General features: G+C 34.8%; 1 protein-coding gene across 1 annotated transcript; it reads left to right on the top strand.

The window, feature by feature from the left end:
- The first annotated feature begins 5,341 nt into the window (after positions 1-5,341).
- Positions 5,342-23,682, top strand: LOC141390703 (uncharacterized). The gene is made up of 3 exons (XM_073963641.1): positions 5,342-6,458; positions 22,871-23,237; positions 23,309-23,682. Exons 1-3 carry the CDS (start codon positions 5,709-5,711, stop codon positions 23,497-23,499), a joined length of 1,308 nt encoding a protein of 435 aa, XP_073819742.1. The 5' UTR covers positions 5,342-5,708; the 3' UTR covers positions 23,500-23,682.
- Positions 23,683-25,528: the final 1,846 nt, after the last annotated feature.

Raw genomic sequence — 25,528 nt, 5'->3', positions numbered from 1 at the left:
CATTGAATAACTCTACTAAACACGCTCCGATTTTGTTGGAATTTTTTTAGAAGATAGCTATAATTTCGCTCTTCAAGAAAATATATATTTTTTGGGGGACAGATCCGATTACTTCGCTTATTGTAGCCGGTTCGTCTGAATATGTGCATATTCCCCTTATAAGTGCATAAAAATCATGTGTTTGTTAGAACAGCTATATCTCAAGAATGGTTCCTTCTAGGAAAAAAATTATAAAGGTCAAACTTGTAGATAATTTTTCTGTCTACAATATTTACTTTAGTCACTTTTTGATTAGATCAGCCGTTTTCAAAAAATAAATCCGAAAGCCTAAAAACCCTTAAAATTTGACCTTTGACCCCGAATAATTTTTTTTTTGCACACATGGGATCGATGGGGACTTTTAGGACATTGCCTCTAATGGCAAACCCTAGCTCTCCACCAAAATTCAGCTCTGTGGGAATTTTTGCTATTTCAATGTCTTTTTTGGCCGGACTATAAGTACAACATATTTAATTGTATAGTCTGTAAGGAAAATATCCATAGACTAATAAAGAAAAAAAAAATATTTCCTACAGATTCGTATTAGGTCCGAATATGTACTACATCGGATCACTCCCATCGGTACACCCTACCCAAAGTTTGGAAAAATGCACTCGTCTTGGATCATTGTGAATTTTGTTGCAACATGTAGTTTTTTGCGGCCCTTTCCATCCTGGAAAATTTTCCCAACAGCTAAAAAACCTACAGAAGTATTGTGTTAACATTTTTTCTTCGGGTACGTGGCTGAGGGTATATCTCTGTCGGCTCAGCTGACTGATACTTTCTTACTTGTTTATTTGAAAATCAATTAGTTTATTATAACATTATCATTAATTAGGTTTACTATTATAAAAAACTGGACTTCATAACACAGATATTTGTATAATCTTAAAAGTAATTAATAAAAATGTATACAACATATTGCAGCAAAACAACTAAACCTATGTGTATAACAGAACCGTTCCAATTCCCTTTTTTCCTTGTTATAAAAATTTTAGTTATATTGGAGGCTAAAGTAATTTCCCCAGATCACCAAGCTTGTTTTGACAAATTGCTTTATAAACGTGACTGCATGCAACAACTCATCAACTAAAATGTAGAACATTTTACGAACATTTAAACAAAGTAACAAAATCCAGCAAATTAATACAAATGACAAATAATTATTGTTTCTCTTTCGCTGCTCCTCTATAAGACGAAGCTGCAAGAATGTACTATTTTCTAATATTGGTACAGAAGTTTCTATTGCTCCTAGGAAGTTTGGTATTGAAAATGGGCTATATCGGTGCACGTTTTGATACAGCCCCCATAGAAGCGTATCTCCCGATTATCGGTATTTCGACGATTTCGGTGTCATCATCAAACCAAAATGCATGAAATTTGGTATTTATTCTTCGATGGGGCTATAAAATATTCCAAAAGAGAATTATCAGTATATGTCCACTTTTTCATGTATGTATTCCATTAATGTTCATGTATATGTATCGATTATCGGGTTTTTGAAGGTTGTTTCTACAATATCCAACTGAAATGGTTGAAATTTGGTATTTCGTTTTCGTTATGGATATAAAACTGTCCACCTGAAATTTATCGGTATAGATCCACGTCTTCATATAGCGCCCATAGAACGATACCCCCGATTTTCGCTATTTTGTAGGTTGTGGTAGTAGTAAGAACTGCGTTACGATCGGCCGGGCTGAAACTTAACGCAGTTCTTACTAGTTCTATATACATATTAGTCGTGTTCCTTTACTTACCTGAGGTTACCATTTTTACCATTTGTTACCATTTTTAACCTGCAAAGCGTTCCTTAACCCCAAAAAGTGATAAAACTGGAAGCAATTTTTAAGAGGGAGAGAACATAAATGCCTTTCTCTTCTACCGCAGGCTACCAGACAAATTTCTTCGGATAAAAAATGGTAGAACTGAATTTTCGACATTTGTTTGACGATTATTTGATAATGAAGAAAAAAATTAACAAAAACAGAAGAAAAAGCGAACGCTGACAAAACAAAATTAAAAACTGTGAAATAAAAGAAGAAAAGTCAATTTTTATGTTTCTTTTTGACTTCTTTACTTTTCTGCTAAAACTGGTCACGAGAGAGCAATTTTGACAGTCTTCTATTTTACCACTTTTACCATTAAAAAATTAAAGGAACAAAACCATTTATTACATATATAAAGTACTAGCTGAACCCGGTGCGCTTTGCTGCCCCGACTCGATAAAATATAATGGAATGCCATAATTATATTCACGTTTTTAATAACTTAACGAATAAATATAGAATATATGAAGGCGTTATATGCCTATTCAGGGTTGTTATGGAGCTACTATGGTATTTTTGTATGTTCCAGGAGGTAACACTCCTCCGAAAACCTATCCGCCTATAAGTATTCCTAATGATTTAGATATATCATACTAAAACATAAATCTTAAGAAGTCTCTCAAAGATATGATACTTAATAGCTGTAGCCTTGTTAAATTCCTTCCCAACTATAAGTACTTGTGTAAATTATGATGACTTCTACTGACTGCTAAGTCTTCAAAATTTCATTGAAATTGAACATATGTAACAAAAACATGAAATCGACTGAAAATATATATGGGAGATATATTCCTATATGAACCGATCTCGATTTAATTTGTCAAATTTATTTTTAGACCAAATAGCGTGTTTTTTGCATAAAATACAGAAAATTAGACGAAAATATAAATGGGAGTTATATTCAAATCTGAACCGATTTCGATATTATTTGTCCCATTTATTTCTAGAACGAATTTCGTCACGCTTTCCAAATTTCAGTGAAATTGGACATATATATATAGTGTGTCCAAATCTGAACCGGTCTCCATATAATTTGGCACATTTATTTCTAGAACAAATTCCGTCAGAACCTCCAAATTTCAGCGAAATTGGACATATATAGCGTGTTTGGGGCATCAAATGTGGAAAATCGGCCGCAAATATATATTGGAGCTATATCCAAATCTGAACCGATTTCGATATTTCTCGGCACATTTATATCTAGACCAAATTCCGTTACACATTCCAAATTTCAGAGAAATTGGACATATATAGCGTGTTTGGTGCATCAAGTGCGGAAAATCGGCCGAAAATATATATGGGAGCTATATCCAAATCTGAACCGATTTCGATATAATTTGGTTCATTTATTTCTAGACCAAGTTGTGTAACAAATTCTAAATTTCAGCGAATTTGGAAATATATAGCGTGTTTGGTGCATCAAATGCGGAAAATCGGCCGAAAATATATATAGGAGCTACATCCAAATCTGAACCTATTTCGATATAATTTGGCACATGTAGTTCTAGACCAAGTTCAGTCAAATTGGATATAAATACCGCGTTTGGTCCCTTAAATACATGAAATCGACAGAAAATATATATAGGAGCTATATCCAAATCTGAACCGATTTCGATATAAATTGGCACATATATTTCTAGGCCAATATCCATCACACATTTCAAATTCCAGCGCAATTGGATATATATATAGCGTGCTTGGCGCATAAAATACAGCAAATCGGCCGAAAATATATATGGGAGCTATATTCACATCTGAACCGATCTCGATATAATTTAGCACATTTATTTCTAGAACAAATTCCGTCAGACCCTCCAAATTTCAGCGAAATTGGACATACATAGGGTGTTTGGTGCATCAAATGTGGAAAATCGGCCGAAAATATATATTGGAGCTATATCCTAATCTGAACCGATTTCGATATAACTCGGCACATTTATGTCTAGACCAAATTCCTTTACACATTCCAAATTTCAGCGAAATTGGACATATATAGCGAGTTTGGTGCATCAAATGCGGATAATCTGCCGAAAATATATATGGGATCTATATCCAAATCTGAACCGATTTCGATATAATTTGGCACATTTATTTCTAGACCAAGTTCTGTAACACATTCCAAATTTCAGTGAATTTGGACATATATAGTGTGTTTGGTGCATCAAATACATGAAATCGGCAGAGAATATATATAGGAGCTATGTCCAAATCTGAAGCGATTTCAAAATAAATTGGCACATATATTTCTAGGCCAATATCCATCACACGTTCTAAATTTCAGCGAAATTGGACATATATAGCGTGCTTGGCTCATAAAATAAGGAAATCGGCCGAAAATATATATGATGGGAGCTATATCCAAATCTGAACCAAACTCGATATAATTTGGCGCATTTATTTCTAAAACAAATTCCGCCACACATTCCAAATTTCATTGAAATTGGTCATAAATAGCATGTTTGGTACATAAAATAAGGAAATCGGCCGAAAATATATGTATGTGGGAGCTATATCCAAATCTGAACCGATTTGAATATAATGTAATAAATTTATTTCTACATCAAATTCCGTCACACATACAAAATTTGGAGATTGTATCTGTAATAGTTCTAAAGATATTTGCATACAAAATCTAAATTTTTTGGAGGTACCTCCGGTTTTGATGCCATATCTCCAGATCAACGCGAAATTTCAAAAAATGATGTAGCCTATTTTCATTCCAGGCCATGTAGCAATGTACCCTAAACATTAAGATCTGTTCAGCGGTTTTCGAGTCTATAAGGCACAAACAAACAGACAAACAAATTTCAATTTTATATATATAGATGCAATAAATATGTATGAAAGAAAGATAATTAATTGTATAAATTATAATTAAATATATTAAGCGAAATAAAAAAAAATAATTTAAATAAATTATAAAAAAAATTCTTTTTTATATTAGAGAATATGTATATGTTTTTGTCTGCTTAATAATGTTTAAATTGCTGCTTAAATCATTATTATTCAAATTTCGTTTTATACTATAAATGGTACAATTGACAAAAAATAAAGCTCACAGCGCTGAAACTGCCAAACGAAATATACTAAATACTCTGAATGGGTAACATGCATAATGGACTAAGTCTACTTTTCTAAAAACATAAATAAAATAATTTGAGTCAAACTTTTAACGCGTACAGAAAATTAAATCAGTTGTTTACTAATCTCTATTTATATGTGGCAAACATTCTTGTTTATAGATACTTATATCGGTTCTAGCTTCCCTATCTGCTCTCAAGCCATGAGTTTTCACATTAATGGGAAATGCAAACTAAAATCACAAACATGTTATTACTTCAGAACATATCTAGTGACGATATATATTTATCGATTACATTTTCAAGATATTTTATGTATAGTACACATTGACAAACAAAACTGACAGTCATCGAGGTCTATTTCGTGAATATCAAAGCCTAACTGAAAATTTCTTTGTAATATCTAAATAATACCGTATATATTGTATTTAAAATGTTTTTCGCTAAATAAAAGTTGTTATTTGCCGGAAAATTGTCCTAAAAGTACGCTGGCTGTCATTTTTGATTGGTAGTGTGTACTCCCCTTTACAGTTACTTATCACTTGGGCATTTTTTATATTTATTTATTTATTCGGCTGGAATTGTCTACTTTACACTTAAACCATTCATAAACAGACGTGATAGCAGCACACAATTTTGAAAATATGATCAAGTCAAAAATCAACACGCAGTATCTGTTCAGACGTTACGCTTAAACGAACAACTCGGACAAACCGATTAGCCTTTTAAAATACAAACAAAAACTCTACTACATACAACAAACATGGTGCAAAATTCAAATTCAAATGGTGATATTCAGCATGAAAAAGAAGAAATAAACAAAAACAACGACAATAACAATAACAATGAATTTCCAGACAAACCTGAGTGGCTAACCAAAGAACTGTTTAGTGAATTTTTAGAGAAAGATTTTCCAAATTTTACAAAAATCACTAAATTCAATGTAAAGCGAGCAGTGGCAGCTGGTGAAAATTTTATGACAACTCTACTGAGAGTACACCTAGAAGTTGAAATGCCCGATGCTAGCTCGAAATCAACTTCTTATATGGTTAAAATTAAACCTAAAAGTGAACAAATACAAAATATGATAGAGGAATGGCAAATATTTAAAAAGGAGCAGTTGACCTATTCAAAGTATATTCCCAAGTTTGAAGAATTCTATTCGGAAGCGGGTAAAACTGTGGAATTTGCCCCAAAGTTGATGCAATTGCAAAGTGATAGACACAATAGTTATTTGCTTATAATGGAAGATTTGCGTTTAAGAGATTTTAAAAATGCCACCCGTCAATTAGGTCTCGATATGGAGCACACAAAGGCTGTTTTGAAAAAACTCGCACAATTTCATGCAGCATCAGCGCGTTATGTTGAGTCGGTGGAAGAGTTTCCCACAATGTACGATCAATGTATGGTCACAGGTGAAGATGTATTCGCCGAACATCGCCTTAATAGCGGGAAAATCTTTAGAGCTAATTTGCATTTGTATGGTGATGTGGAATATTTAAAGGAGAAATTGGTAAGTAAAATGTATGCATGCAAGTGAGAAGCAATAACATGATCGTGAATTGTTTAAAGGGGGATTTATTCTTTTAGTCTTTGTGTTCAACACATACATACGTGTAAAGGTACAATATGGATGATATCGGTCATTTACTCAAAGAGTGATACATCTCAAAACGTCCAATTTCGAGAGAAATGCGTTTTAAGTTAGCTACTGAAATTTGACTCCTCAACTTAAAAAACACAAAAAATATAATAACTACTTGGGCCATATTCTGCAAACACCTAGCGACATATCAATGCTAAATTTCTTTGCAAGATCAAGCATGATTCCAAGTGTTTAGTGCTTCATAAACTCAAAAAACTTTTTTGTTGAATCATGATAAACTTGTAGTAAGTCATCTGTAACACGTTGCTTTTTAAAGATATTAGCATGGAAAGGTAGAAGTCGTAGAAAAAAATGGTAGTTGCTAACTCAGAAAAAGCATTTTTTTTTGTTATGCCACTCTTTGAATAAATGAGCGATATGGCAAAATATATATTGTATTGGCATTTTTAAACAAGCCTTTGCCAGATTCGGCATGTATGGTAACATGGGGCGGCGCGAAAAATGTGATGTTATCTTTTATATATGTTTACGTTTCTTTCTTACGGTAAACACCCCAGATAAGACGAATATGAAAGAATTTTGTCGATATGTGCATCCATAATGAAGTTAATGCTCTTTAAATATGATAAATATATCCCAGGTAATCTAAAGCGATTTTCATATGAAAACAAGTAAAAATTATTATTATATACCCTCAGCCTCGGTGAATTGAAACTTTCATCTACGGACAGATCGAATGTATTTAGGGTCTTTTCAGAATTTTGTGGCCTTTTTTTTGGTCATTTGAACTTGCCGACAAAGATGTTGATTAGGATTAAAGTTCAAAAGTGTTAAAGGAATGAACCGACATAGTCCATTATGGTAGTGGATGTTATTTTGGGAATCATATCTTTTCGATAAATACAGCCCCCACCAGTAGGTCATTATTTAAATTTGGGCCAGTATGCCAGGAAGCACGGACTTTCCAAAGGATCTTCGACCAGACCCTAAACTCCACTTAGACACAAATGTTGAACTTTTATGGGGAATATAGACTAAGGAGAGGACAGACATGGACCAATTTAGAAGTTAAAGTAAACTTGGACAACATATTAGGAGATCCAAAGGTTGGATCAAATTGGTTGCCCCTTTTAAGAGATATCATGCATACAATTTTAGTGAAATTTTTTAAATATTGGGGAGTAGTACCGGAAGTTGTGGACCGGCATTGCCCAATTTTGAACTGAAACTAAGTTTGGACAAAATATGACGTAGGCCAAATTTTGGAATAAATCGGTTGATTAGTTCCAGAGTTATCGTGCTCTCCAGCCAATTCATATGGTGCCATAGGGGTTTTTTTACACCTTTCGGGTTATTTTTTCAAATAGTATGGACATAACCCTGAAAAAATGTTTACCGTCCTAATGGAGGCAGCGAATGCCAGTTGCTTCAACAAAAATCAAAGTGATTCGAGAGCAGGTCTTAAAGTGAACTTATCCAAAATATTGTGTGGGAGGTACCCGAAAGAGTGGACAAATATAGTTCATATTCGAACCTAATCTACATCTGGTAGATATATTTAGATGTGTAAAGAATGAACCAAATCTTCAAGAATTATGGTGCCCACAATTTTTCCGAACATTTTTGAACTTTTGTGGGGGAGATACCTGAAGGAGTGGACCGATATGGCTTATCTTTGTACTTAAACCCAGTTTGTATGAAATATTACGAAGGCCAAATCTTGGACCGAATCGGCAGATCCGTTCGAAAGTTATATTGCGCTCCAACCACTACACACGGTGTCGTAGGGGTTGTTTGCACCTTTCAGGCTATTTTCTCAGTTCGTATAGACTTGCACCTGATGAAACGAAAACAAGTTTTTACAAGAAAAATCAAAGCGATTCAAGAGCAGGTTCTAAACTAAACTTTTCCAAAATTTTGTGTGGGAGTTACCCGATGGAGTGAACCGATTGAGTCCATATTGGAACACTCATCTAAGTTTGGTAGAAATTTAACGATGTGCAAAGTATGGACCATGAAGAGTTAAAGTGAGCAGAAATTTTCCAAACATTTTCGAACTTTTGTGGGGGAGGTACCGGAAGGAGTGGATCGATATAACCCATCTTCGAACTTAAAATAAGTTTAGACAAAATATTACGAAAGCCAAATTTTGGACCGAATCGGTTGATCCGTTCGAGGGTTATCGTGCGCTCCAGCAAGCCAGACAGACCGACATGGCTAAATCAACCCCAAATTGTCTGAAACTGATTTCGTCCAAACATTATTTCCATTATTTCGACGAGGAACATTTTGCCCTATGAAAGTGTATATACCCTCGTTAGCATAAATGCCGAGCGTCTAAAAAGTTTTCTGACCTCTTGGAACCGTTAATGCCGAATTATAGCTACTATTGTGTGAAAAATTAGCTGAAATCCCAAAAATAGCAAAAATCGGGATATGATGGATATATCGGCATGTAAACTTACACATATACGTACATATGTCAAAAATTTGTCGTGGTGTTTTCTGACCACTGGATACTTTCAATGTGAAACTACTGCTAATTCAATATGAAAAAGTTCTTAAAATGTTAACACCTTAAAAAATACCACCCAACAGTACCGTTATATGGGGTCAGTACCAAAATTTGGAACCATTTTCAATACCAATCATCTTAGGGCTATCATGATTTCAACATACAGCCGGACAAAAATTTAATGGTGTTGCAAAGGGAATGACAAATATAATATACCCCACATCATATGGTGGAGTGTAAAAAATTGATAATGTGGTTGAAAGCTTCTAAAAGCTAAAGTGATGCTTTTATACCCACAGTTCTCTGTAGGAATGTTGTACGTTGTATCCCCGACGGAGATTATATTCCGAATTTTACAAACTTCTTTAGGATAACGCAGCTAAAGCCTTGAAAATACCGAAAATCGGGCGGTACCGTTCTATAGGGCTATATCAAAACGTAGACCTGTACCGACAATTCCCTGCAAAAGTGTTTCATACTAAACTTCTGCACAAGCCACTTGTTTCTTCATTCAAGCATAGGAACAAAATACGAGTTAAGTCGTTCTATGTCAGCGCTCCCAACAAAACAAGTAAATCAACTCAACGAAATTTGTAAGATCAACCAAGCCACAAAACGAAATTTTCAAGACCAACCAAGCCACACAATGAAAGGTTCAAGACCAACCTAGCCGACGCATAATGGTGCCTCAGTGGACAAAAATCGAAGAATGTGTCGTTGACTTTTTTTATAATAGAACAATCCTAAAAGAATTTTGTCGATATATGGTGTTACTATAAGGTTATAGCTCCTTAAACATAGACAATTTTTCGTAGGACACATGTTCAAGGAACTGTAGTTGAATAAGTTATTAGAAATATTACAACTTTTGAATTGGGAATTAAAGAGTGGCCAATAAACTTCCTTTTTGCGAAAAGAAATTTTATAGAAAATGTTTATACATAAAATACCGTTATGAAACGGAAATCCCTTTCGAATAAAATTATGCAAAAATTACATCCGACAATGAACCTTTAGGGATTAAATTTGTTTATTTTGATCCTTAAATCAATTATGTAAAGATTGGGCAAAAACGCGTATCTACAAAGCATTTATTCCTCGCACATATATTAATTTTGCTTCTATTCAAAAAAATTGTTAAAACCTTTACGGTCGAAATATAGATTTACACCATTTTCAGATAGGTATGTTTTGATATTACACTATGGTTTATGTACACCGTGCTTTATTATACCATCAGCATTTATGCTAACGAGGGTATATACAATTTCATACGGGCAAAATTTGCCTCATCGAAATAATGGTTTTAGACCCCATGTATGTTTGGACGAAATATGTTTCAGACAATTTGGAGTCGATTGAGCAATGTCCGTCCGTCTGTCTGTCTGGCTGGCTGGAGCGCACGATAACTCTCGAACGGATAAACCGATTCGGTTCAAATTTTGGCTTTCGTAATATTTTACCCAAACTTAGTTTAAGTTGGAAAATGGTCTATATCGGTCCACTGCTTCCGGTACCTCCCCCACAAAAGTTCGAAAAAGTTAGGAAAATTTGTGCGTACGATAACTCTTGAAGGGAGTAACCGATTTGGTCCATACTTTGCCCATCGTGAAACGTGTACTAGACTTAAATAAGGTTTCAATATGGACTCAAGCGGTCCACTCCTTCGGGTACCTCCCACACAAAATTTCGGATAAGTTCAGTTTAGGGCCATCTCTCGAATCGCCTTGATTTTTGTTTAAGCAAATTGTATTCACTGCCCTCCATACGACGGTACAAGTTTCATCAGGGGCAAGTCCATACTTCCTGAGAAAATAGCCTGAAAGTTGCAAAAAAAACCCCTATGACACCGTGTGAGGTGGTTGGAGCGCAAGATAACACTCGAACGGATCTGCCGATTCCGTCCAAAATATGGCCTTAGTAATATTTTGTCCAAACATAGTTTAAGTTGGAAGATAAGCCATAACGGTCAACTCCTTCAGGTACCTCCCCCACAAAAGTTCAAAACTGTTCGGAAAGATGTTCGTACTGTAACTCTTGAAGGGAGTGGCCGAATTGGTCTATACTTTACACATCCTAATATATCTACCAGATATAGATCAGGTTCAAATATGGACTATATTTGTCCACTCCATCCGGTACCTCCCAGACAAAATTTCGGATAAGTTCACTTTAAGACCTGATATCGAATCACTTTGATTTTTGTTGAAGCAACTTGCATTCGCTGCCTCAATTACGATGGTAAAAGTTTTTTAGGGGTAAGTCCATACTTCTTAAACAAACAGCCCGAAGAGTGTAAGAACCCCATATGGCACCATATGTTTTGGCTGGAGATCCACTTCCATAACGGTCAATGTCGATCCATTTCTTTTAGTATCTCCTCCGCAAAACTTTTGATCTTTAATCCTTATCAACATTTTTGTCGGTTCAGACGCCCTAAATACATACGTATTTTGGGAAAAAATTGTTTCAATATACACAGGCTGGCTGGCTCTGTCGACTGATACTTTTTGACTTGTTTTTGTATATAAACTTAGTCCCAATTTACATTGGGCGAGTTTACTTGCGGCAATTGTCAGTTTGTAGGTGAGAGAGGGTGCTGAGAGGCAAAGGGTTACCATATGCCTCACCTCTCTCTCCTACAAAATGACAATTGCCGCAAGTAAACTCGCCCAATGTAAATTGGGACTTACAATTTACTTCCAAAAATACTTTATTCAAAACAATTGGTCTGTTCCAGTACTGCAAGACTACTACTAATTTTTACTATTTTTTCCGATATCATAAAGGAAAAATATTATCCTAGTAAAAATTTGTATATTGTTGCGGGTTATAAAAATATATAAAACCTATAACGCATTTTACATTTGCATTTAAAACAGGTGTTTTGGGAATTTACGTAAAAACCGTAGAAAAAGGTCTCATATCAGCCAATTATCCAATTCTTTGAATATGAAGAACATTTTTCTTCTGCATGCAGTTACTTAAAGGCATAATGGAAACTGGCTTAAACTTACACTTTATATGGTTCGTTTTGTAAAATTTCAAGAGTGCAAGCAATGATAACAAGTAAGAAAAGAGTGAAGTTCGGCCGGGCCGAACTTTTTATACCCTCCACCACGAACTGTATTGAAGTGAATAGGAACAATTAGTTTTATTTCGTTTATGAAAGTACTAAAATCTTCCTTTTATTGCAGGAGTAGTATGTACATATATCTCCACTGATAATACTTCCTTCAAACAGTTTTTGTTCTTTCCAAAACATGGACCAATATTTACAATTTTCCGAATTGAGCGAAATAAATAAAAGTGGGCAAAACCGACTAGACCTAAACCTGGATATTCTGGATTTGGATAGTTAACAACATCGGGAGCGCCGTTCTATGGAGACTGTATAAAACGTTAACCTGTACCGATAAATTTCTGGAGCGAAGACTAAATACCAAATTTCAGTTATTCCCATTGAATATTGTGGCTAAAACTTTCAAAATACCGAAAATTGGGAGGGATCTTGCTATGGGTGGAACAATAACGGAAATTTTCAGGTGAGACGTTTTATACCACCAACGGAGTTTAAATATTAAATTTCATCCGTTTCGATGGGATACCGAAAATCGGAAAGTACGCTTCTATGGGGTTATTTGAAAAAAGAGCTTATTCTCTTCTTATCTTCTGCAATATGTTTTACACCCATGGCAATTGAAATACTAAATTTCAGTCATATCGGTGGTATATTGAGACCACAACTTTCGAAATACCGTAAATCGGAAGGTACGGTCCTATAGGGGTATTTGAGGACGTCGACCTATACCGGCACATTTCGGCTGGAATGTTTCATACCTCTATCAAAACCTTAATACCAAATATCAGCTATTTTGGTGGAGAACGAGCTATATGTAGAAAATCGTTCTATGGGGACTATATGAAGACATGGACCTATACCGACAAATTTCAGGTGGAAAGCTTTATACCCTCAACGAAGACTAAGTACCATCTTGCAGCCATTTCCGTGTTATAATGAGGCTAAAACCTTCAATATACTGAAAATTGGGACATACCGTTCTATGGGGGTATCCCCCAAAACATGCACGTATACCGACAAATTTCTGAGGGAAATTTTTGTAGCCAAGAAAAAGACTAAATACCAAGTTTCAACCACTTCGGTGGAATAATGAGGCTAAAACCTTCAAAATACCGAAAATCGGGCGGTGCCGTTCTATGGGAGCTATGTATATGAAGACTTTGACCTATACCGACTAATTTCAGGTGGAATTTTTTATACGCACATTGAGGCTAAACCCTTCAAAACATCGAAAATTGGGATGTACCGTTCATTGGGGTGTACATTAAAGCGTGGACCGATACAGATAAATTTCTAGGAGAAAGTTATGCATCCCAAAAGAGGACGAAATATCAATTTTCAGGCATTTTGGTAGTATAGTATAGCTAAAACCTTCAAAAATACCGAAAATTGGGGGGCTATGGGGGCCATATGAAGGCGTAGACCTATACCGACAAATTTCATATGGAATGTTTTATACCCCAAATAAAGACTAACCACCAAATTTCAGCCTTTTCGGTGGAATACAAATTTCCGGGGGAAAGTTTTAAACCCCCAACGAAGACTAAATACCAAATTTCAGCCATTTCGCTTCGATAATGAGGCAAAAACCTTCAAAATACCGAAAATCGGGAGATTTCGTCCTATGGGGGCTATATCAAAACGTGGACCTATATAAACATTTTATGGTAGAAATATTTCTTAGCCTCTGGAAACACAAAATACAAAGTTACAACCGATTCTGTTGTCAAATGGGACTAATACATTCAAAATATATTAAAATGACGCGTACTTTATATGGGGCGTTATATGGGGGCTCTACCAAAACGTGGACCTATATAAACAAACTTTGGTAGAAATGTGTTTTAGCCTCTGGAGACACAAAATACCAAATTGCAACCAATTCGGTGCTCAAATGGGACTAATACATTCAAAATATGTTAAAATTACGCGTACTATATATGGGGCGTTATATTGGGGATATACCAAAACGTGGACCTATGTAAACCTTTTATGGTAGATATGTTTCTTAGCCTCAAAATATCTTAAAATGACGCGTACTATATATGGGACCTTATATGGGGGCTATACCAAAACGTGGACCTATATAAACAAAATTTGGTAGAAATATTTTTTAGCCTCTGGAGACACAAAATACCAAATTACAACCAATTCGGTGATCAAATGGCACAAATATCCTAAAATTTCCTTAAAACCTGGACCTAGATAAACATTTTATGGTAGAAATATTTCTTTGCCTGTGGAAACACAAAATACAAACTTACAACCGATTCTGTGGTCAAATGGGACTAATACATTCAAAATATATTAAAGTGACGCGTACTTTATATGGGGCGTTATATGGGGGCTCTACCAAAACGTGGACCTATATAAACAAACTTTGGTAGAAATGTGTTTTATCCTCTGGAGACACAAAATACCAAATTACACCCAATTTGGTGCTCAAATGGGACTAATACATTCAAAATATCTTAAAATGACGCGTACTATATATGGGTCGTTATATGGGGGATATACCAAAACGTGGACCTATATAAACCTTTTATGGTAGATATGTTTCTTAGCCTCTTGAAATGCAAAATGCAAAGTTACAACCGATTCTGTGGTCAGAATCGCACGCTGATCAAGAATATACATAGTTTGTTGCGTCTACAATGATTATTTCGAGTAGTTACAAACGGAATGACAAACTTAATGTACCCCCCATCCTATGGTTGAGGGTATAAAAATTGAGTTTAAATAATAGATCCCGTTAGTTGCATCCAAGCACACAGTCCAGGTTTTTTCTATTTATACCCTATACCACAATGTGGAAAAGGGTATTATAAGTTTGTTTTGGTAAAAATTCATGTAACACCGCGAAATATTCGTCGGAGACCCCCAATGTAGTATACCAATCTTCATATCTCGACGAGATAAAGCGATTTTGAGATGTGTGTCTGTCCGTCCGTCCGTCTGTCCATTATAAATTGTAAACACGCTCCAGGCCGCAATTATGGACCGATCGTCACGAAATTTTGCATGGAGGTCGGGTTCAGATCAGAATAGATCCCTATTCTTATTGGTGATGATCGAGAAATATTAAGCGGGTGAAATGGACCAAAAACAAAATTTTTATCCGATTTTGTAGCGGCTCTGTATGTCGCAATTATAGTCCGATCGCCTCGAAATTTTAAATAATGTAAGATTATATGACAAAGAAGAAGCTTGCAATTTGAGATGGTGATCGGATGATGTTTAGAGGGTTAAATGGACCACAACTTTTGTGTGAAAATTGTGAAAATTTCTAATATACCGGTAATATCTTTATTCCTGGACCACACATTCCGCCCACATAAATAATATTTGGAAGGACAACTCTTGCCCTTTCAATTAATGCCAATTATGTTGATTTATGTGGTCAGATAACAGAGTTACAGCCTAATATATCGAGTGTTTTGCTTGTAATGTAATCAAAAGCATACTAGAGGTCGCAATTATGGATCAATAGTCACGAAATTTTGCACGAGGTAGTGGTTTTGGTCAAAGAAGATGCCTACAATTTTTGATGATGATCTGATATCATTTAGCGGGTGCAATGGACCATTACTTTTGTATACTAAATAAAACATTTTATTTTTGGTCCATATTTTAATCCCTGGAGGCCATATACCGGCAAAGTCGCCTATTTATGAAAAATTAACTACCGATCTTTCCTCTGATGAAAATTGCAATAATATGTGTGCTTGGTAACGGATCTACTACCTAAGATATAATGAGTTTTGTGAAGAGAACCACATCTTCCCCCCCCTACAAATTGTCTCTATCATGACAGGCAAATTGCCAGTCCTTACAAATAGCGTGGAACCCTTTCATATTACCTGTCCAATTGTCCAAAATTTAAAGATGCAACAGAAATTGCTAGACAACGCCAATTTTCAAATTTAAGAATATTTCTTAAAATGTACTGTATATAATTGTTCCACAAACATCCCAGTAGGGGCAACTTTTTTACTAAAGACTGTGACCTCAGTAATCATATAGCACGTAGTAAGTCATTAATTAACAGTGTTTCTCAATATAATGAGTAGCGTCTTTTAAAGATTGACACAATTGACAGAATTAACTATTGCGCGCTATAACCGAAATAAGTATCCCGAACCGATTTGAGAATGGGAATTTTTTCTCAGTCCATGTACTCACAGGCAACTGTGGTGATGTTCTTTTCAACTTACAGAACTCGATCTGTTCTTAGTTGATAGGTGCTGATAGTTGTTTACAAATATTTTTGTTCTGATGTTTTTTTGGGAAAGCCGAAAAGTGAGTGTGATTCTCATTTATTTGAGAATGCTAGACACTTAAAGAGTTCGGGTTTTCGCTAAAAAAAGGGAGCATTCTCTCATATCAATGAGAGCACCCCGATTAATATCAGCTCAATGATATGTAGACAGCGGAATTTTATGCAACACCTATTTTAGTAAAATTTGCATATTTTTGGCTTCTAATTAAATTCCAATCGAAATATATCACATATGCAAAAATATGCGAAATGTATAAATTATGCATATGCAAATATTATTTTTGCATATGGAAAATTTCTGTACTTCACATATTTTCGTATGCTACATATATTTCAATAATATCTTCTAAAATGTTTATGTGTACATTTTTCTGTTTGAAATTCACCTCAGACAAGTCAATAAAATAGAGAAATCTGTAACCAGAGCCACAATCTTCAAAATGTCGAAACTGGGGATCTTTCGTTGTATGGGAGCTATATGAACGCCTGGACCTATAACGACAAATTTCAAATGGAAATTTTAATACCGCCAATGAAGACTTAATACCAAATTTTAGCCAATTCGGAGGGATATTGAGACCATAACCTTCAAAGTACAAAAAATCGGTAGGTTCTGGTTATGGGAGCTATATGAAGACGTGGATATATAACGACAAATTTCAGGTGGAATTTTTTTTTACCTCCAACGAAGACTGAATACAAAATGTCAGCCATTTCAGTTTGATATTGAGGCCACAACCTTCAAAATACCGGATATCGGGAGGTACGGTTCTATGGGAGCTATATGAAGACCTGGACCTATACCGATAAATTTCAGGTCGAAAATTGTGATGAACGAATACTTAATACAAACTTTCAGCCAATTCGATGGGATATTTAGGACACAAAGTCAAAATATGCAAAAAATTAGACCCAGACTAAATGTCCGTTCTAAAATTACTTATTGGTGCCACCATGGTACAATTGTTTGCACACCTGCCTTGCACGCTGAAGGTCGGGCGTTCGATTCCCGGCCAGCAAACATCAAATTTCCAACGATGGCAAAATACACCTCAGTAAAGTTGGCGACATTTTCTGAGTATTTCAACCATGTACAACTTCTCTACAGGTGGTGTTTTAAGATATGCCTTTCGGACTCGGCGATAAACAGTAGGCCCCATACTATTGCTTATTGTGATAAGGTTGCAGACTCCAAAAATTTATTTCTTGCAATGAGCTTATTTGTCCAAAAGAAACATTTATTTGCTGAAAGCTAACTCGCAGGGTAGTGGTGTAGGGTATCGTATTGTCGGCCCTGTCCGACTATAGCCTTTGCTTACTTGTTTTTATTATAATTTTTCTATTTTTTATACAATTTGTGTGGATAACATTTTTTTAACCACTAGAAACCTTTAATTGCTAATTAGAGTCCTTAAAGAAGCTGAAATCGTCAGGTACCGTGATATGGCTGTAATACCCAAATGTGGTAATATGGCAAACATTTTTCGTAGAGAAATTGTCTGACCCATTATAACCTTAAATGAAGAATTACTGCTATTTTTGTATGAAAAATATACTAAAAAAATAAAAAAAAAACAAGTAAGAAAAGTCTATAGTCGGACGGAGCCGACCATGGGATACCCTATACCACTATCCCTGGACAATCGCTCTCCACGGAACTTCTTTTCAATGATTGTGAAAATTTAATTATCAAATATCAGAGATGTAATGTATAATACTTATGACCAAAACCAAAAAGTTATCTAGCATGACAAAGACATTTTTGTAGCAGGAAAGGAAAATTTGGTTCACACAAACTAAAATGTAATGAAACCCACTTATGTAGTACTACTACTTCCGTTGTTTAACCGCTACGTTATTGAAATTTTTACCAATTTCACACAAAAGTTTCAGTCCATTTAACCCGCTAGGTGTTATCTGATCTTCACGTTGGTTTGTACGCTTTTTCTTCATCATAAATTCAAACTTTGTTTAAAATTTTGCGGGTTATTATTTTGACCTATAGAGCCGCTACAAAATTGGTTAAAATTTTGTTTTTGGTCCATTTCATCTCCTGAACATTTCACGATCATCATTAAAAACTAATCATTTCTATTCTGGCCCGAACCCAACCTCCTTAAAAAATTCGTTACAATCGGTCTATAATTGCGGCCTTAAGCTTGTTTACAATTTTTAATGGTCGGACACACATCGCTAAATCGCTTCATCTCGTCGAGATATGAATTTTGGCATACCAAATAAGGGGTCTAGGACGAATATTTCGTGGTGTTACATAAACTTTTGGAGAGACAATATGTAGCATGGGATAAAAATGTTGTTCTCTACACAGAACCGATTATATAATAGGCAGTAGGCCCGCTATCTAGCAAACACTTTATTGCAATTTACATCAGAGAAAAGGTCAGTAGTTTTTTCCCATATGTAGGCTACTTTGCGAAATATATATGTCCTCAAGGAATTAAAATATCGACCAAAAATAAAATTTTTATACTTTTTATACAAAAGTAATGGTCCTTTTCACCCGCTAAAGAATAACAGATCATCATTCAAAATTGTAGGCATCTTTTTCGACCTATACTCTTACCTGGTGCAAAATTTCGTGACTATTGATGTATAATTGCGACTTCTAACGAGTTTATTATTACACTACAAACAAAATCCGGAATATATTAGGCTGTAACTCTGTTATCTGATCATGCACACCAACATAATTGGGATCAATTGAAAGGTCAAGCGTTCCACTTTCAAGTATATCTCATTTGTCCGGAATGTCACTTCCAGGAATTAAGATATGAGCTGTATATTAAAAATTTTCACAATTTTCACACAAAAGTTTTGGTCCATTTAACCCTCTAAATATTATCCGATCGCCATCTCAAATTGCAAGCTTCTCCTTTGTGATATACTCTTACCTTATTTAAAATTACGCGTTGATCGGACTATTATTGAGACCTACAGAGCCGCTAGAAAATTGGATAAATATTATGTTTTTGGTCCATTTCACCCGCTAAATATTTCACGATCATGACCAATAAGAATAGGGATCTATTCTAGTCTGAACCCGACCTCCATACAAAATTTCGTGATGATCGGTCCATAATTGCGGCCTGGAGCGTGTTTACAATTTATAATGGACAGACGGGCGGACGGACGGACTGACGGACGGACACACATCTCAAAATCGCTTTATCTCGTCGAGATATGAAGATTGGTATACCACATTGGGGGTCTCCGACGAATATTTCGCGGTGTTACATGAATTTTTACCAAAACAAACTTATAATACCCTTTTCCACATTGTGGTATAGGGTATAAAAACCGAAAATCATGTGTGCTTCTTATATGAGGCTATTTCGAAATTGGCATCTATACCCTCAATTCTCTGTAGAAAACTACATTTCAGCCATTTCGTTGTAATAAAGAAGGTAAAACCTTTAAAATATCGAATATCGGGTGGTACCGTTCTATGGGGGCTATATCAAAACGTGAACCTATACTGGCAGAAAGTTTTGTAGTCCCAAAGAAAACGAAATAACAATTTTCAGGCAATTCGTTATGATAATATGGGAATATGGGGAGCTATATCAAAACGTGGACAGATATAACTCATTTTCTATACCAATTATCCCAGGAGTAATATAAACTACAATATCAAATTATAGAGCTCTATCTTTATTTCAACAGACGAACGGACGTACATGATTATATCGACTTAAAATTTTATATTGATCAAGAATATATATATATATATACTTTATAGGGTCTCCGATGAATATTTCAATGTGTTGAAAACGGTGGAGGGTATAAAAATTAAGGACTTAGGACATTATAATATAAATGCACCATTGCTTAGTAACACCATTTTTCAGGCCGGGTGCCGCGATCGTTATGTTTATTCAACTGCAAAAGAAAGAATTCAATTAATATGCTCATTAGTTCTTACCTAAGACAAAAAGCAACAGCAGGTAACGGGCAATGAAATCTGCGGGATTTCGATCTACATTGCTGTATGCTGTGACTGGGTCCACTGATTACAACTTATTCTTATTTATTTGCCAACCCATATTCGGGTGTTAGCGATCATACAATTGTAGAGAGGTTTCTATTCTTTGCGGCATTCAGGAGGCTTCTTTCGTCTTTGTAGACCCATCCATTCTTGAATGTTTTTTATCCACGATGTTTCTTTTCTGCCTCTCGGTATTCTTCCCTCTATATTTGTTTGGATAATGGCTTGGAGCAGCTTATATTTTCCATTAAGCATTACATGTCCTAAGTAGGATGTTTTTCGGCTTTTTATATTGCGTATGACTTCTCGTTCGACATTCATCCGTCGTAGCGCTTCTTCATTTGAAACGCCGTCAGTCCAGCGATAAATCCACATTTCAAAAGAATTAATTCGTTTTACGTCTGCTAGTTTTAGCGTCCAGGTTTCGGCAGAGTATAGTAATACTGAAAATATGTAGCATCTGACAAAACGCATTTTTGTTGATAGACTTATATCATGGCTAGTCAGCGTTCTCTTATATTTAGAAAATGCGTTTCTCGCTGCTTCAATTCGACATTTGATTTCGCTTGACATATCCCACTGTTCGTTTATCTGTATTCCTAGATATTTATATGTTCTTACTCTTTCTATTTGTTTGTTATTTATTATCATTGGTACATTACTATCCACCTGTTTTCTGCTGACAATCATATAGTCCGGTCAAAATAGACATGCGTATAAGGGGGAAATAGCAAAAATTCCCACAAAGCTGAATTTTGGTGGAGAGCTAGGGTTGGCCATTAGAAGCAACGTCCTAAAAGTCCCCATCGATCCCATGTGTGCAAAACAAGTTATTCGGGGTCAAAGGTCATTTTTGGAGGCATTATTCAGTTTTTTTTTAATTTTTCTCAAAAACGGTAATACTTAGCAAAAGCCCGCTAAAGTAAAAGTTGTAGATTCAATAATTGTCTACAAGATTGGTCTTTATGATTCTTAAAAAAACACTTACCATTTCCGAGATATCCCGATCTAAAGGTCAAATAAAAAATTAGCCGCGTAAGTACATTATGAGGCGAACCGGTTAAAGTAACGACACTATGTGTTTGATACTTCCGTAAGCTTTCACTTTGCAGTAATCGGTTCAGTAGAACCGGGTCTAACCCGGTTTTTAAATTTGGCCCTTCGGGTCTAATAACCGGCGAACCGGATCCGCAACCGTTGAAAATTATACATTTCCGTAATCAGCGCAACAAACCCTACCTACGGACAAAATTTGAAAAAAAATCGGAGAGTTTTCGTTGGGGTCGTTCCCGTTGGGCTTTCGATTATACATGTGGGTTAAATGGGCTATTTTTGCATAAAATGACTCCAACATTGAATAACTCTACTAAACACACTCCGATTTTGTTGGAATTTGTTTAGAAGATAGCTATAATTTCGCTCTTCAAGAAAATATATATTTTTTGGGGGACAGACCCGATTACTTCGCTTATTTTAGCCGGTTCGTCTGAATATGTGCATATTTCCCTTATAAGTGCATAAAAATCATGTGTTTTTTAGAACAGCTATATGTCAAGAATGGTTCCTTCTAAGAAAAAATTATAAGGGTCAAACTTGTAGATAATTTTTCTGTCTACAATATTTACTTTAGTCACTTTTTGATTAGATCAACCGTTTTCAAAAAATAAATCCGAAAACCTAAAAACCCTTAAATTTTGACCTTTGGCCCCGAATAATTTTTTTTGCACACATGGGATCGATGGGGACTTTAAGGACATTGCTTCTAATGGCAAACCCTAGCTCTCCACCAAAATTCAGCTTTGTGGGAATTTTTATGTTGATTGCTAATCCATATTTTTCACTAGTCTTCATAAGTGCATCTACTAGTCGTTGTAATCCTGCTGAGCTGCTTGCCAGTAATGTGGTGTCATCAGCGTAGCCAATGTTATTGATGAGGGCATTGTTTATACTAATACCAATATTCTTGGAAGCTTTTGATTTTGATAGATTAAAAAGAAGTGGTGACAAAATACATCCTTGCCATACACCCTTTCAAATTGGAATATTGTCAGATAATTTAATTTGTGATACTTGTTTCCATTATAGATTTTGAATACATCTTTTATCGCATTCTTCTAGTCCAATATCCTTTAAAATATCCATTAGTTTATCATGTTTCACGCTATCGAATGCTTTCTCGTAGTCCACGAAGCAAAGAAAGACGTCCTTTTGACCTTCGCGGCATTTTTGAACTAGAACGTGAACTCCAAGCAATGCATCCCGGGTACCCATGCCTTCTCTGAATCCAAATTGTGTTTTACCCATATGCATTTCGCATAATGGGTATATTCGTCAGTGTATTATTTTTAAAAAGATTTTTATCATTAAGTCTACATTACAACTTATCGTACTGTTTGATTCATAATTTAAATGTAAATAATTTTATTTCTCTTTGCAGAAAAAATGTGTCGAAACTCAATCGGATCCATATCAAATGAAATCAGAACGAAACCCTTCGGAATTCAATGTTCTAAATCATGGTGATTTATGGGTTAATAATATCATGTTTCAATACAATGAAGATGGATCGGTGAAGGAAACCTATTTCATTGATTTCCAATTGGGCCGTTATTCTTCACCAGCTCAGGATTTGCAATATTTCCTATACTCATCCACGAACATTGAAATCAAATTGAAACATTTTGATTATTTCATCGCTTATTATCACGGACAGTTAATTGAGCATCTGAAACTGTTGAAGTATGAAGGAAAAATGCCCAGCTTAAGAGATATACACATGGCCATGTATAAACATGATTATTGGGGTAAGTGTACTAATTAAAATGTACTGCAATTTTACCTTGACCCTGACTAAATGTGTGTTATTATCGTTTAGCTTATAGCATTGCCACAAATCTAATGCCCGTCATTCTTTGTGAGTCACGTGAAGATGCGAATATTGACAATGTGATCGGTGGTGAAGAGGGCAACGCCTTCCGTCAAGCTATGTACACTAACAGTAGATTAGCAGAAAATATGAGCGTTTTACTTCCATGGTTGGATAACCGAGGTGCATTTGAAGTATAATTTAAAAATCTAAATAATGTTTGCTGCTATTAAATTTCAATGAATAACAATTTGTAATTATTATTTGAATGTAAACAGCTAATAATTGATGTGTTGTTATTAATGTTTAAAATGTTTACTAATATAAAAAAATTAAAACTTTTAAAGTTTATGAGAAAATAAATTTTAAAATATGACAAAAAACTAGTATTCCTTAATTTTAGCAAATATTTAAATATTTATGCAAAAGTAAGTAATATAAAATTAAAAATCATGCATTAAATTGACCGACACAACATGACATATTAAATTTGGACGATAAGACAATACAAGGCCAACAAGGTTAGTTATTGGTTTTTCCAAATATAGTGTTGCTTATCACCTGAGATAAGATTGTACAGGTTGGAATCTTTAAAAAATTGAGTAATTATATGTGCTATTGCATCATTGTCATTATTTATCAATATTTTTAATTTTTGTTAAGGACCCACAGATATACATAATAAGATTAAGAAAAAAAAAATAAATCCGATTTAAATTTCTAATTGGAGTTGAGCTTAATGTTCGAGGATTTTTTGCAAGTGAAAAAGAAAACCAAATTATGTGACCGGTTTCGCTGTTAGTTTTGCAGCTCATCAGATATATCGGCTGTGGGAGTGGCTTCCCTGCCATTGAACGTTTTATATTTCTCAAATGAAATGTCTTTTACAGCGACGGATATTTGTCCGTTCAATCTGTATGGCTTCCTGAATGTTTTTTACTTGAAATGTTTTCTGGTAGGGCGAAGATAATTTTAATATTAATCATACTATCAGCATTTATGCTAACGAGGGTATATGGCAAAAACCAAAAATCCTTTGCAAATTCCACTAAAAAAAAGTTAAAAAAATTTTTTACGAGCACATCTACAACTTTTGGCATAGAGGTTAGGAAAAAAATTCTGGTTTCAAATCTGTTCGCGTTCACATAATTGGACGATGCGCGCAAAAATTATAGCGATTTTTATTCTCATATAAAGAAAAATATTTAAAAATATCTTATTTGTTGTTATGAGAAAATGTATGCATAAATCGTTAACTGCATTCCACATATATTCGTAGGTGTTTAAATAGTTATTAACTTTATTATTATAAATAATAAATAATAAAAATTTTTTTAAGTAAATCCAAATCCTTACCAGAGTCCGTACAAACCCTCAAAAAATAAATTAAAAAATATATGAGGAATCTAGACAATGCGTAGAAAATATGATACCAAATTTATAGAGATTGGGTACATAAATTGCATATTATAGCAACAACAAAATAGAAAATTATTTTTGAAAATATTGTTGGAAAATATTGTTGCAAATATATTTTTTGGTTTGATTCGAAAAATTAGAAAAAAATATTTGGGAGTTCTCCAACTATTTCGCTAAAATACCATATAATAATTAATGTGTACTGCTAAAACTTCATCAAGTAATATGGGTTGCCATCGCGAAAGCTTAGTTGCTTACAGTGGTAACTTATAAGGATAGGAAATTAAGAGTAATATTCAACTTACAATCATTCAAAAAATATGAAAATTACAAAAACCTGTTGATGAGCATCCGCTTCTGTATACAGCGAATCAATCTCTTTTAATATCTATGTACATTTCGATATTTCACACAGCGGTGAAAGTGTGCCGTCAGTTGCATCACACAATGCAAAAACTTAAAAGTGGGTAAAATTCGCGCAATGTGCATACGATTTCGATGCGCATCCGACTTCAAATACGTCAATATACACCTATTTTAAATATATTCTTAAAGAACCGCGGATGTGCCTCCAAATTATTTTATTGAGAAAAGATCCATATTACTCGCGTATCTCTATAATTTATGACATGCTTTTTCGAAAATATTATAATCGCGCATAAAGGATTCAATTTAGGTAAAAAATTTCAAAGAAAATTATTTTAAAAACAAGTAAGAAAAGTCTATAGTCGGACGGAGATGACCATGGGATACCCTATACCACTATACCAGGGCAATCGCTCTCCACGGAACTTCTTTTCAATGATTGTA

The sequence above is a fragment of the Musca autumnalis genome, unplaced genomic scaffold, assembly GCF_047663935.1.
Source record: "Musca autumnalis isolate F117 unplaced genomic scaffold, ASM4766393v1 scaffold_1, whole genome shotgun sequence".
Lineage (NCBI taxonomy): Eukaryota > Metazoa > Arthropoda > Insecta > Diptera > Muscidae > Musca > Musca autumnalis.
The sequence above is the reverse complement of the archived record's forward strand: the minus strand, read 5'-3'. Positions and strand labels throughout refer to the sequence as shown.

Coding starts and splice junctions, on each gene's coding strand:
- LOC141390703 (XM_073963641.1), top strand. CDS start 5,709: ATGGTGCAAAATTCAAATTCAAATGGTGATATTCAGCATGAAAAAGAA. Junction 6,459..22,870: donor AATATTTAAAGGAGAAATTG/GTAAGTAAAATG, acceptor TTCTCTTTGCAG/AAAAAATGTGTCGAAACTCA. Junction 23,238..23,308: donor GTATAAACATGATTATTGGG/GTAAGTGTACTA, acceptor ATTATCGTTTAG/CTTATAGCATTGCCACAAAT.